General features: G+C 48.3%; 1 protein-coding gene and 1 long non-coding RNA gene across 2 annotated transcripts in view; one reads left to right on the top strand and one right to left on the bottom strand.

The window, feature by feature from the left end:
- The window catches only part of SORL1 (sortilin related receptor 1), a gene marked incomplete at its 5' end in the record, with an annotated part of 168,464 nt that overhangs the window by 107,553 nt on the left and 47,185 nt on the right, over positions 1-13,726 (bottom strand). The window contains 3 exons of the mRNA XM_029915675.1: positions 306-498; positions 6,866-7,035; positions 8,493-8,594. Coding sequence (XP_029771535.1) covers positions 306-498; positions 6,866-7,035; positions 8,493-8,594 — 465 coding nt within the window. The remainder of the gene's footprint in view (positions 1-305; positions 499-6,865; positions 7,036-8,492; positions 8,595-13,726) is intronic.
- LOC115307055 lies at positions 3,181-6,248 on the top strand. The gene is made up of 2 exons (XR_003915538.1): positions 3,181-3,517; positions 5,706-6,248. It is a non-coding gene; the product is annotated as an uncharacterized LOC115307055 (long non-coding RNA).

The following is a 13,726-nucleotide window of genomic DNA, read 5'->3' on the forward strand; positions in this document are numbered from 1 at the left end:
CCACAATTACTTAATATGGGATGTGTGCGCTTTGCTGGGTACGACACAATTTCTCAAAGTTTAGAACCATCCCCGTGTCATTTCTTGCTCCTGATTTTCTCGCTTGCTTTCTTTCATATCAACTGCTAGAAAATCCAGCTTCACAAAGGAAGGATGCCTCCCAAAGAAACACAGCATGAACTAATGTTGAAACTAGGAACTAAGTTAAGACAGTACCGTCTTGGTGCCGAGTTTGGGAACTATAAGGGCAGAACCCTGCATAAAAATTTGTATTAAAAGCCCAAACAAGATGAAAGCATCTGTACCTCACAATCAATTTTTTCTCCATATCCTGTGAAGGCTGGAGCCTGAAGAAATTCCCAGGTGCCGCCTTTGTCAAAGGTGATGACTGACCGCATGTTCTCCTCATTCATAGAGCCGTTAATCAGAGTAGCAATGTAGACTCCTTGTAAACCTTCCACCCGGTGGAAGTCGGCAAATGGCTCATTTGCAAAATACCTATGGTAAGAGAAATAAACAACCGTGAACCAGAACCGATATTTCCTCAGCATGTTTTTATTGCAAATAACATGAAATTTAACTGTTTTAAAGGACAGAACTCAATGGCATTAAGTACATTTGCAAAGTCACATTACTATCTGGTTCCAGAACCTTTCCATCATCTCAGAAAGAAACTCCATACCCATTGGTGAGCATTCCCCTGTCTCCTTCCCATCCCAGGTCCCAGCAAGCATGAGCCACGAGCTAGTTTTCCATCTCTACGAGTTTGCCTATTCTAGATGTTTCATTGTAACTGAAATCATGCAACATGTGGCCTTTTTGATGGTTACATTCCCATGTTTTCAACGTTCACGCATACTGTAGCATGTAACCACATCCCATTCCTTTTTACATTGAATAATCTCTCTTTTTTTTAATGTTTATTATTTTTTGGAAGAGAGGGAAAGAGAGCAGGAGAGGAGCAGAGAGAGAGGGAGACACAGAATCCCAAGCAGGCTCCAGGCTCTGAGCTGTCAGCACAGAGCCCAACGTGAGGCTCAAACCCTCGAACCACAAGATCATGACATGAAACCTGAGCGAAAGAAAGGCAAACCCTAAGGTGCCCCAGGTGCCCCCTCTCTTTTTTTTTTTTTAATGAGATTGTTTTTTAAACTTTGAAGGCCAGGAGGCTTATCCGATCAGTAACTCCTCATAGGGAGTTCAGAACACTGAGTGCAACACAGAAAGCTGATGAAAGGGTCCCATCTATTTCTTCACTAACAAATTCACCCCAAATCCTCCAGTGAGCCTTGACAAACAGGAAACAACATAGCCAGCCTTGCCAGACACTAGTAAAAATGCTGGGGCTTCACCCCAATCTGCGGGGAGACAGTGCTATAGCTTACACAGCCTTAGACGACCGTCGACTACTTATCCAACATGCTGACTGGACAGAAGTCCATAGGGTTTCTGTCAGAAAGCAGAGCAGAGTCCCTACCAAGGAGGCAGTATGTAGACCCGGGATGGTTCTAAAAACTTGAAGTCATACTTGTTAACAGTGACGCAGAGAATAAGGCCCTCCCAGGCCTGAACTCCCATGCTAGGATATGGATTTCACTGGAAAGAGGTTTTGCACTAAAAGGGTCCACACGAATCAAATGCAACAGATCCATGAGAAGCACTAAGCAGACTTCATCCGTGGTTTTTAACACTGGAAGCGTGTCCTTTATTTAGAAGGGTTCTGAGCCACGGGGCTTTGTTCTTAAAACAAAACACAGAACTGCTTTTTTCCGTGATCTGCTGGTCAAATCTTGAGCTGGCTGAGTGCTTTGCCTCCTCAGATAGAAAGAAGCACGCTACAAGCCCTGAGGCAGACCTGGAAATTTAAAAAAATTTTTTTAACGTTTATTCATTTTTGAGAGATGGTGTGTGAGCAGGGGAGAGGCAGAGAGAGAAGAGAGAGAGAGGGAGAGAAACAGAATCCAAAGCAGGCTCCAGGCTCTGAGCTGTCAGCACAGACCCTGATGCGGGGCTTGAACTCTCTGGTCACAAGATCATGGCCTGAGCTGAAGTCGGATACTAAACTGACTGAGCCATCGGGTGCCCCTGAAAAGGAAACTTTCTAAAGAGCACTGACAAACGCTACTTCAGAATGAGACTGAGCAAGATCCTATGTAATATACAGGCGCTGAGACCAAATATGCTGACATGTGGTTTCCTTAGGTCTACTGGAGTTATTTTTCGGGTTGCTTCTTTAGAACTCGGTTCAAGGTCTAGCCTCCACCCGCTCTCTATCTGCCTCAGCAATACGGTGTTGGATTCCACCATCATGAAGCTGCCACCTCGGGTCTACTGGCTTCCTTCATGCATGTGGGAGGCCTGGCTCTCTCTCACCAAACGAGCTCTGCTTCTGCCCTCTAGTCACTCACCTGGATTTTTGGCTCTTGGCTCCAAGCAGACACCTGTCCTCTGTGCCTCACACCCTCCCCAGACTGTCCTGTCAGCTCCCCTTTGGCCCTGTGACAACTCACCTCTCCCTGAGCGCCCTCTGTTCATCCGTTTTCTTACATTTCCTCTCATGAGCCCTCACGGCAGCCCCTGCTCCCCGGCCACCCTCCGTGCACAACCCAAGCCTGCCTCACCCTCATCTGACATCCTCCTCAGGTGCCCCCCACCCCTCGCCAGGCCTCACATCTCCTCTTCACACCTGGGCCCCCCCACCGCAGACACCACTTTCCATGACATTTCTGCTCGGCACATCGCCCCAGTGCCAGGGTCACCCTGTTAGGAGCTCCTTCTCCAGTTCTCGAAGCAAATCACGATCAGTTCTTTGGCACATTTCCTAAATGAGTTCAAAGAACAGCTCATTTCAAATACCACAGAAGGGCCATGCTCGTCGGTTTGGGTTTTTCCTAACCAGCCTGCCCCCTCATCTGCTAACTCACCCTTATCCCATTTCCTCTTGCTGAGATGGAGAAGCAGGTGGCAAACGTTGACTCCAGTGAGCACCTCTGAAGATCCCCAGTGTTGAGATGAAGTCTGAAGAAAGCCCTAGAAAGGCTGAGCCCATGTGGGCCTGTGACTGGACACATAAATCTAGCTCCAGTGTCCTAACCAGACTGTATGCTCAGGCAGGGCAGTAGTGACCTTTGTGACCAGATAAAGGACCAGCTCTGTGTGTGACAGGGCCACATGGTCACAACTGAGCTGACATCCTCCTGGCGAGCCGCTCTCCATGGCTTCTGGCTTCAGCCCTACCCTGAGCTTCCATCCTGAATACCTGATGAATGTGGAAAATAAAGAAACCTTGGGCAAGATGTGACTCCTCTGCTCTAAAAGGTGGGGGTAAAAAACAATCTATAAAAGGCCTCAGGAATAATGGCTCATAATGTTAATTGTAAAAAGGAAGGAGAATAGTATTCAGCACTGACACGTGCAACCTGCGGATAAACCTGGAAAACATCGGGCAGAGCGAAAGGAGCCGGACAGAGATCCCATACTGTGCTAGGACTCGGTTTACACGAAACACCCAGAGAAGGTAAGCCCACAGAGACAGAAAGGTCTGTCTAGGGGTTGGGGTGGAGGGGATGGTGAAGAGAAACGGCTTAGTGGGTAAGGGGTTTTGTTCTGGGGAAATCACAATGTTTTGGAATTCGATTAAAGCTGGTATTTGCACAACACTGTAAATGTCCTAAATGCCACAGACTCGTTCACTTTAAAATGGTTAAGCCAGGGGCGCCTGGGGGGCTCAGTCAGTGAAGCATCCGACTTCGGCTCAGGTCAGATCTCACGATCGTGGGTTCGGGCCCAGCGTCGGGCTCTGTGCTGACAGCCAGCTCAGAGCCTGGAGCCTGCTTCCGGTTCTGTGCCTCCTTCTCTCTCTGCCCCTCCCCCTCTCATGCTCTGTCTCTCTCTGTATCAAAAATAAATAAAACATTTAAAAAAATTTTTTTAATAAAAAAATAATAAAATGGTTAAGCCAGGGGCACCTGGGGGGCTCAGTCAGTGAAGCATCCGGCTTCGGCTCAGGTCATGATCTCAAGGTTTGTGAGTTCGAGCCCCATGTCGGGCTCTATGATGACAGATTAGAGCCTGGAGCCTGCTTCAAATTCTATGTCTGCCCCTCTCTCTACCCCTCCCCTGCTTGTGTGCTCTCTCACGTGCTCTCGCTCTCTTTCTCTCTCTCCCCCGCTGTCCCTCCCTCAAAAATAAATAAACATTATATACAATGGGTAAGTTAATGTTATGTGAATTTCACCTCAACAAATTTTTTTTAATTTATAGTTTACTGTCAAGTTGGTTTCCATATAACACCCAGTGCTCTTTCCCACAAGTGCCCTCCTCCATGACCATCACCCTGCTTCCCCTTTAAAAAGAAAACAAAAAGGACACAGGAACCAGCCCAAAGAGGCTGTCACTGACCAAACCAGAAAAACCTGAGGCTGAATCATGGTAGGAATGGTTCAGAACACATTAACACACACTGAATAATAAATGATCCGTGAGTCTATACTAGGGAGGTAGGAGGGGTAAGTAAGGCACAAAATAGGACACACCTCCGAAAGAGCTGAAACAGTGACCACATGGGCACCCAATAGGCAGCTCCAACCGGGTAAGTCCAAACCTGAAGTCTTGCTCTTTCCCCCGCCGGACACCTGCCCCTTACCCAGCCCTCCCAGACTCCCTGACTCAGCACCGGGCATCATTCTGCCAATGACTCAGCCCAAGTGGCAGTGGGCCCTTGGGTCTCCACAGCCAAGCAGAAAATGTACCAACAGATGATCAGCACTTGCCCATTTCCCTCATCTCCGCCACGACTGCCCTGGGCCCAGCCCGCAGCAATCCCCACTGGCCTGGATTTCTCTAACACTTTTACAGCCAGGCTTCCTGCTTCCCAGAGTCTTCCCAGAGTTGACTTTGCACACAGCACCCACACAGCTTCTCTCAAAGATAAGTCACATGAGAGTCCACCTGAAATTATTGATCACACTGTCCGTTTACATTTCCTTTACATGATGCAATTCGCAATGTTTAAAATGGTTTAAAAAGAACGGAACGGCTTAAATCAGATGACGTCATCTTCTGGTAAAAACCCTTCACAGGGGGCGCCTGGGTGGCTGAGCGTCTGACTTCGACTCAGGTCATGATCTCACGGTTCGTGGGATCAAGCCCCACATCTGGCGCTGTGCTGACAGCTCAGAGCCTGGATCCTGCTTTGGATTCTGTGTCTCCCTCTCTCTCTCTCTACCCCTCCCCTGTTCGCACTCTGTCTCTCTCAAAAAGAAATAAACATTAAAAAAAAAAAAAACAATAAGCCTTCCACCTTGCACTTAGAAAGAAAAAAGTAAGTTCTGTGCACACTCTTGAAGTCCTTCTACAATGTGAGCCCTGCTCTCCTAGATGCCGTCTCTTGGGTTCTCTCCCTCCTCCTCCAGCTGCTGGATCCACCCTGGCCTTCTCGCTGCTCCTAAAATAAACCAACAGAGCCCAGCCTCAGAGCCTCTGTGCACACTGTCCCCTCTGCCTGCAGTGTCCTTTCCCGGGTATCTGCCTGCTCCCTCCCTCATATGATGCACCTGCTGAAATGTCTCTGTCCTAGAAGAGCCTTCCATGACCAGCCCTAGATGAAATAACATGTTCACACTCCCCTGTCCTCTTCACTTGCTTCGCTTTGCTTCCCATCACCCCGCCAAACACATATCCATTCACGTTCTGTCTTCCCCCAGTGAGAACAAAGGCTCCGTGGAACAGACACCCTGTTTTGACTTTTCATCGCTGGCCACATTATCTCACTGCTGTGCCTGGAGCGAGGTCTGGCCCCGAGCAGCAGCGTCCTTGTTGAAAGAAGTGGTGCCTGCATCCGTCACCGGCTTGATGGGAGGCCACGGACAGTAATGCCAAGCCCTCTGACCTGGCGGCCATGGCCTCGGAGCAGACCTCGCTGCACTCCAGCCAGCTTCACCGGACGACTCTTTCCAGAAGCTGAGAGTGAGCCTCACCAGTCGGACGCCTCCCAGAAGACAGGCTTGTCACACGACAAGTGAGAAGAAATGGATTCCTGGCCCTGGAGGGTCGTGGTGCTGAGACCCACGGGTTGGGGGCACTCATCCCTCCCGAACCCCGGCCCCCTCCCCAGCCCAGGGAAGGTCCATTACTACAAAACAACTCCAAGCATGTGATGTACTGGTAAAGATTCAATGATGCCCGCAGACACCCACAGAGCCACACTTGCAATTACAATAAGAAAAAATAAATGTCAATTAACCTGAGTCACCTGGAGGCCAGGCCCCATGGCCACCCACACCAGCCCATCCGTGACAGCTTGACATTTTCCAAGTGCTTCCTCTCACCGACTCAGAGACCACAAAGTCACAACTGAAGGACAGGAACCCAGAGAGTGGTTGACACGGGGACTGTGACTCTAAGTGTCACCCAGGGCAGCAGTGTTCAGCCTTGGCAGCACATCCAAATCCCCTGGAAGGGCTTTTTAAAATCGTCATACTCCAGGGGCCTGGGTGGCTCAGGCAGTTAAGCGTCTGACATCGGCTTTCATAATCTCACTGTTCCCGAGTTCGAGCCCCGCATGGGACTCTGTTGACAGCTCAGAGCCTGTTTCAGATTCTGTGTCTCCCTCCCTCTTTCTCTCTGTCCCTCCCCAACCTGTGCCCCGACCTGTCTCTCCAAAATAAATAAACATTTAAAGAAATATTTTGAAATCTCCCCCCCCCCACCCAAACTGGTTAAACAGCTCCACGAGCCAGGCATCGGGATTTCCAAAAACTCGCCAGGAGAGTCCAAACGCACAGGTGATGTTGAAAAACGCCCAACACAATGTGGCAGTTGTGCTGCTGTAAGAGGGCAGGGGAGGGGCTCGGGTTCTCCTTACCGCACCAGCGTGTCGCTGCCTGCTCCTCCCGGGCTGTAATACAGCACGTTCTCCAAGGACAGGGAGAACTTCAGCCCTTCCGCCTCCGAGATGTACAGGTTGGTGCGGCTGTTACTGTGACTGACACACACGAACACCTGGTCCTCGGAGGCATCTGCGATGTAATATTCCTTTGGAATCAAGAGCCAAAAAATACACGTGTCAAAAAACACACCCACGTAGTGGACTTTCCCTGTGGACACTAAAGTAACAACTTCCAAATGTCCCAAGGACAGGCGTGGGCCCAGAGCCCACGCACAGCTTCCCAAGTCGTGGTAAAAGGTTGGACAGCTTTCTCTGTGGGGGAGCTGAGGCTGCCCGGGAGCTGGAGCAAGCCCCTTCCTGGCAAGTGGGGCACAAAAGAGTGGGCCACTGAACTCCATAAACGACCTAAGAACCTCTTTTTGGTTAATAATGTCGCCTCCCTCTTCTTCCCAGGAGAGACACCATTAGTACAAAGCACAGTATACGTTAATGTGCATTTCCTTTCCTTTCCTGTTCTCCAAGGTTCTAAAGGAAGGTAGAACCCACAAAAAGGAAAGAAGTGATAAAAGTGTTCTTCACCTGAGCTCTCAGCCTTCCGTCATGCCCACATTAGAGGCAAGGCCTTCAAATGCCACCTCCTGGGGTGCCTGGGTGGCTCTGTCAGTTAGGCATCAGACTCTTGTTTCGGCTCAGGTCATGATCTCGTGGTTATGGGATCGAGCCCTGTATGGAGCCTGCTTGGGATTCGTTCTCTCTGCTCCTCCCTTGCTCATACACATGCACTCTCTTTCTCTCAAAATAAATAAACATTAAGAAAACAAAATGCCACTCCGGGCGCCTGGGTGGCTCAGTCGGTTGGGTGTCCAACTTCAGCTCAGGTCATAATTTCACAATTCATGGGTTTGAGCCCTGCATCGGGCTCTGTGCTGACAGCTCAGAGCCTGGAGCCTGCTTCAGATTCTGTGTCTCCCTCTCTCTCTGCCCCTTCCCCGCTTGCATTCTGTGTCTGTCTCTCAAAAATGAATAAACATTAAAAAATCCTTTTTAATGCCACCTCCTGCCGGTGGTCACCTCTCTGATGACCCCAGCCAAAGCGGATCTTCCCTACTGGTCTTTGCATGCTAATACACACATCCTGAAGTCAAGCATTTGACTCCATACGGTTTCCTCCTCTGTTCAGTTCTCCGCATCTCCAACCTGTATGTTTCTAAAAGGGTGGGACCCAAATCTTACCCGGTTTTGGAACCCAGTCATCTGTAAGGGACACAGCAGGTGCCTAATCAATAACTGTGGTCACTCTCTCCCCAATCCTTCAGTATTAGCACACTGAGCCCACTGACTCCGGTCCCAAACCTCTCTGCCAATCCTCTCCATGCAGAGCAAATTAAGGCTCCCGTTCAGCTGTGCTTCAAACAGGGAAGAGGGGGGAAAACAGACCAAATGTCCAAAGAATAATGAGTCTTTCTAGAGACCTATCTTGAAAGTGACTTCCGGAAGCCTCCATCCAATGCCCACCCACAAAGACATTCCTGCAATACCCTTCCCCCGATCTCTACCTGGGGACGATAACACTTCTTTCCACCCCCAAGCGGACCCCACTCACATTGATAGGATGTCTTGTGACAAACTGGGCCGCTCGCATGGGCTTCCGGCCAAAGGAGACCCAGAGCTGGACAGAAGACGGCTGCGGACTGCCCAGGAGATGCTGCCAAGGAAAAGAAGAGGGGGAAAATGTCAGTAGTGCCACATTACAGCCACTCAAAATAAGCGAAGAAGGAAAACAGGAAAGTCAGACCCCTCTGACTCTACCAACCACAAAAACGCAGTGTGACTGCAATTGCACATTCACAGCAGACACATGGTCTCCAACAGGGACTAGATACTCCCTACCACCAGATGAGGAGGAAGGAAAACTGTTCCGTGGATGAACTTGCGTTTGGGAGGGGGTTGGAGGCTTAACCCGACAGCCCCCCAGTGCAGCACGGGGTGAGGTCAGCCACACACAAGCATATAAACCCTATTCCCTAGGGTGCTTGGGTGGCTCCATCCATCAGTTAAGGGTCTGACTTCAGCTCAGGTCATGATCTCACGATTCGTGGGTTCGAGCCCCGTGTTCGGTTCTGTGCTGACAGCTCGGAGCCTAGAGCCTGCTTCAGATTCTGCGTCTCCCTCTCTTTCCCTGCCCCTCCCCAACTTGCATTCTGTCTCTTAAAAATAAACATTTAAAAAAATTTTTTAAGAAAACCTATTCCCTGTTCTTTCTTTCCTATTTTTAGATTACAGGTTATAAAGGTCAGAGGATTCATTTAGATTGCCCTATTTATATCCCTATAAATATATATGAATACATAGATGTTGGTAAACACACCTTTTATACTTTACATTTTATTACTTCCCACTGTGATGGTACCTTAAAAAGAAGCCACTTTTCAGGGCACCTGAGCGGCTCAGTCAGTTAAGTGTCTGACTCTTAATCTCAGCTCAGGTCACAATCTCACAGTTCATGAGCTCAAGCCCCACATCGGGCTCTGTGCTGATGGTATGTATAAAGCCCACTTAAGATTCTGTCTCTCCTTCTCTTCTTCCTCTAACCTGCTTGCATGTGCTCTCTCTCAAAAAAATATGAATAAACTTTAAAAAAAAAAAAACCAGAGAGGGTAAGGAAAGGAGCCACTTTTCTCAGTGATGCCTGGCCTTAACCAGCACAAAGTTGAGGAAATTTTCACTGCTTCTATTGTTCAATCTTTTAATACTTCTCGCTGATGAACATTTTTTCCTGAATGTGTTTTATTCAGTAGAGCACAGAGCATTTCCACATGACGTTGGCCACACCGCACTGTGTCTTAGAGATACCAAAGTGCAGCTGGAATCTGGAAAATGTGTAGGAAAGTACTATCGGGAAGTCACTAAGTCTGTCCAGGTCTCAGTTTATTCATCTGTCAAAATGAGAAGCTGATGATGATCAGGACCTCTCTGTCGATGGTTTCAATGTTCTAGGAACGTTGTAAACACATAGGTGAATAGTGTGTGTAAACGCACTCATTCATTCTGCCAGGGAGAGTACGTACTTTCTACCAGGTTCTCAAGCGAGTCAGTGATTCAGAAAAGGAGGAGAACCACTGTAAAGACTCAAGGTGGTTTTTTTTCCAGCTCTCAAAGCGTGGGACCAAGCACCGATGGCAAATGCCCCACATCTATCTGGACAGAAATGGAGATGCGCCGTCGTGTGGACCTAATCACACATGTGACGACTGAGTTCAGCGGAACATTCCCAGCCAGAAGGGGCTAATTTGGCTTCGTTTATCCTTGCCTACATTGCTACTCTTTATGACAGATTTTAAATTCCTATAGAGTAAGAAACGTACCAATTGCTCTGACTGTAACAACCGATCCCCTGCGCTAATATATGCCCAGCACACACCACTGGAAAGGAGGCTGATGGACATGAAGTGACTCCTGCCTCATCTCAGCCATATCCACACACACATATTCAAACCACACTGAACAAATGGGGAAAGGCAGAGAGGTGCAAAACACTACCCTGCCAAAACGGCATGCAGAAAACCACGTTTACGGCTTGTACTCCCTATGGGGCCGCAGGAAACGACGGATCTATTAAAAACATAGAACATACTACCTGAATAAGAAAACAGTGCCCAGCAAAACCATTAGGCATAAATTCCAAAAGCCCTCCTTGAGTCAATAAAATTTTATGGCTATTTATAAAGGTCAGAGGATTCATTTAAGTTACCCTATATAAACCCCTATTAATATCTATGAATACACAGATGTCAGTGAAGCACACGCTTTTATGCGTTTGTATTTTATTACTTCCCACCATGGTTGTGCCTTAGAAGGGAGCCACACCAGGGCCCGGCATCAGGCAAGCATTCTTAACGAGCGCTGTCGGTCGGCACGAGAACCGAGAATTCATACCAAGGCCAGTCTTACTCTGTAAACACAGTAAGTCACAGGATACAAAGGTCGTAAGAAACCTCCAAACACGTCTGTCCCACTTCTGGGACTATAACAATTCCCAAGCCTGGACAGTTAAGGCTCGCTCGCTCCTCGGCTCCTCTTAAGGAGTTACCGTAATACTTTCCCGTCACCGAGAAACACGTCAACAATGAAACTGTGGCACACTATGGGGTATCGGCTAGATCATTTAATACTTTCCTTCATCAACCATGGGTGTCTGTGGTTGCCGAGCTTCCCCTTACCACAATTATAAAAGTGCGATGTGCTCCTGATAAAGAAACATCCACCAGTACAGCGGGGCACAAGGGAAAATGCAGCCGCCCTCCCTCCCCTCATTCACACTCTCCTCCTACTCTGCTCCCCAGGGTCCTCCTTGGCAACGGGCTCTCAGGGGTGTTACAGAAGCGTTCTGTGCCATGATGCCTGAAAGCGTATTTATATAGTGACGGACATGGCTACACTCACTCAACATCCATTATTCCTTTCTCCTTAGCACCAGGACCTTGTTGGCCACCCCAAATCAACCACCAGGGTTCTCTGCCTTTTGTGTAAACTCATGTGGCCGTGTGAGTCCGTACTAATCAATGAGTGTAAACAGAAGTGCTGTGTTGGGTTTCGAGGAAGGCGGCTTCAAGGGACAGAATCAGCTGGAAGGGGTCCTATTCTGGCCTTTCTACCTGTCCTTACTCTTCCTAATTCCCATAAAGACGTAAAGGCTACTACGATGTCTTGGACCAAGACGGAACCTCGAGAAAGGAAATCATTAGCCAGGTTGGTGGAACGGGAAGAGAGAGGCCTGGTCTCTCTGATAACACCCGAGCGCCAGCATGCCAGCCCTAGATTGCCAACCTCGAGGCAGCACTGATGCGAGAAAAAGAAGCTTCTGTCGTCATTAAGCCACTTTTATTTCTAGTCTGTCACCAGCACCCAAATACAACGCCAACTGGATACATGCAATTTTATTTTCCTTATATATCATAGGTTGTGACAGAAATACTGCTGTGCAATTCAACATTTTTCATGAACAGAGGCTTAGACATCTTTCATTTATCAGCTCACGGGCATTGGCGTTATTTCCAGAAGCACTCTTTGGTGACAATGCTTGTATATGTTCCCTTTTTCAGAACCACACAGGAAATACATGCAGAGTGCCATTCTTAAAATTCCTAGGTCAGAATTTTCATTTTGGACAACAGAAATAGCCTTCCTGAAAACCCGTAGTTAATGCATCTCCCAACACAAATACTTTCACCACCATCTGGGATTATTTAAATATTACAATTTATTGCCAATATCGTAATGTCTGAGAATTTTTAAGAATTTTTTTTATTTAGTGCTTTCATTTTGACAAGGAATAATAAATGTAAAAATCTGAATAATCTGGACTTCAGAGGGCGCATTTGAGATTAGGTCAAGAGCAAAAAAAAGGAGGGGCGCCTGGGTGGCTCAGTCAGTTAAGCATCCGACTTCGACTCAGGTCATGATCTCACGGTTTCTAAGTTCGAGACCCACATCGGGCTCTGTGCTGACAGCTCAGAGCCTGGAGCCTGCTTCAGATTCTGTGTCTCCCTCTCTTTCTTCCCCTCCCCTACTTATGCTCATTCTCTCGTTCTCCCAAAAAATGAATAGACATTAAAAAAAAAAGAGCAAAAAAAAGGAAATGAGAGGTCAAGGAGAAGAGAGCAAGGAAGGATCTAAATAAAGGACACATTCTTGCCGAGTGAAGGCCAAAGGACGTCACACTGAGCCATTCAACTGAAGGTTTCGCAGAGAAAAGTGACCAGAGAGTGAGGGACCCCCAGGCACTGGGTTTCAACGCCAGTTCAGAAGCTCTCGGCCTGTGGCCTTCCCGACCACCTTCTCTTCAGAGCAGTAACAATGTTTCAGGGAAACATCATGTCTGCCTTAATGTCGTTTCTCCTAAAATACTTCTAGATAACAGTTGATATCTATTTTACACACATATCTATGATTTGCTTTAAAATATTCCAAGACACACATGAAAAGAGATTAGCAAATGTAACATAGCAAATCGAGCAAAATATAAATCAAGGCTAAGCCAGGGCACCTGTGGTCCTATCAGTATCACTGTTCTTCCGTGGACATTTGAACACGTCCACGATGAAAAGTTGTACGAAGCTAAGATTCCTCGGAAGCATGTCCAGAATGGCAGAGCAAGGACTCTAACAACCCACTCGCGTCTGGAAAGCAGTGGGAACATGGATAGAAATTTCTCCAAGTCAACTATCTCAGAATTCTACAAATTAAATAAAGGCCTGCCAACACCCGAGGAGCACTTACTAAAGAATGGTGACTAAAGCATGGCGATGAGAGCCGACTCCGTGGCCTCAGTCCTGTCCCCTTCTCTCCAGCTCTGCAGTAGCCTCGGGAACCCACAGCCTCATGGCTCCAGGGACAGTGAAAACCAGCAGCCTAGAAGTCCCTGGGGGGCACAGACTACTGCCACGGCCTGCAGGCCTTCTCTTCGTATGCCTAACTCCACTTGCTGCACAAACAGGCCTGCAGCCAGGTCGTTTATGGAAACCAGTGGCAACCGCCAAAGGTTTCCCATCACAGCTGCTGGAGAGGCATTACTTCTCAGAGCGACCGAAAGGCTAACTGAAGAGCATGGAAGGAGAAACGGGGGAAGCAGATTCGCATAAGAGGCTCTGATAAGTCCTGAAATATCCCGGGGCACCTACGAGGTCACACACACAGGCGCTGTGAGTATACTCGGGGGAGAAGCAAGAACGGCCTGATCCCTCATGGTTGGCCAGTAACCGCGGGCTCTGCAGGAAAGGAACTGAAAGCTAAGGCAGAGCTGGCCATCGCACTGAAGGCAGGCCCCCAACCTGCGCT

This window comes from Suricata suricatta, chromosome 11 (genome assembly GCF_006229205.1).
Source record: "Suricata suricatta isolate VVHF042 chromosome 11, meerkat_22Aug2017_6uvM2_HiC, whole genome shotgun sequence".
In the NCBI taxonomy this organism is placed as follows: domain Eukaryota; kingdom Metazoa; phylum Chordata; class Mammalia; order Carnivora; family Herpestidae; genus Suricata; species Suricata suricatta.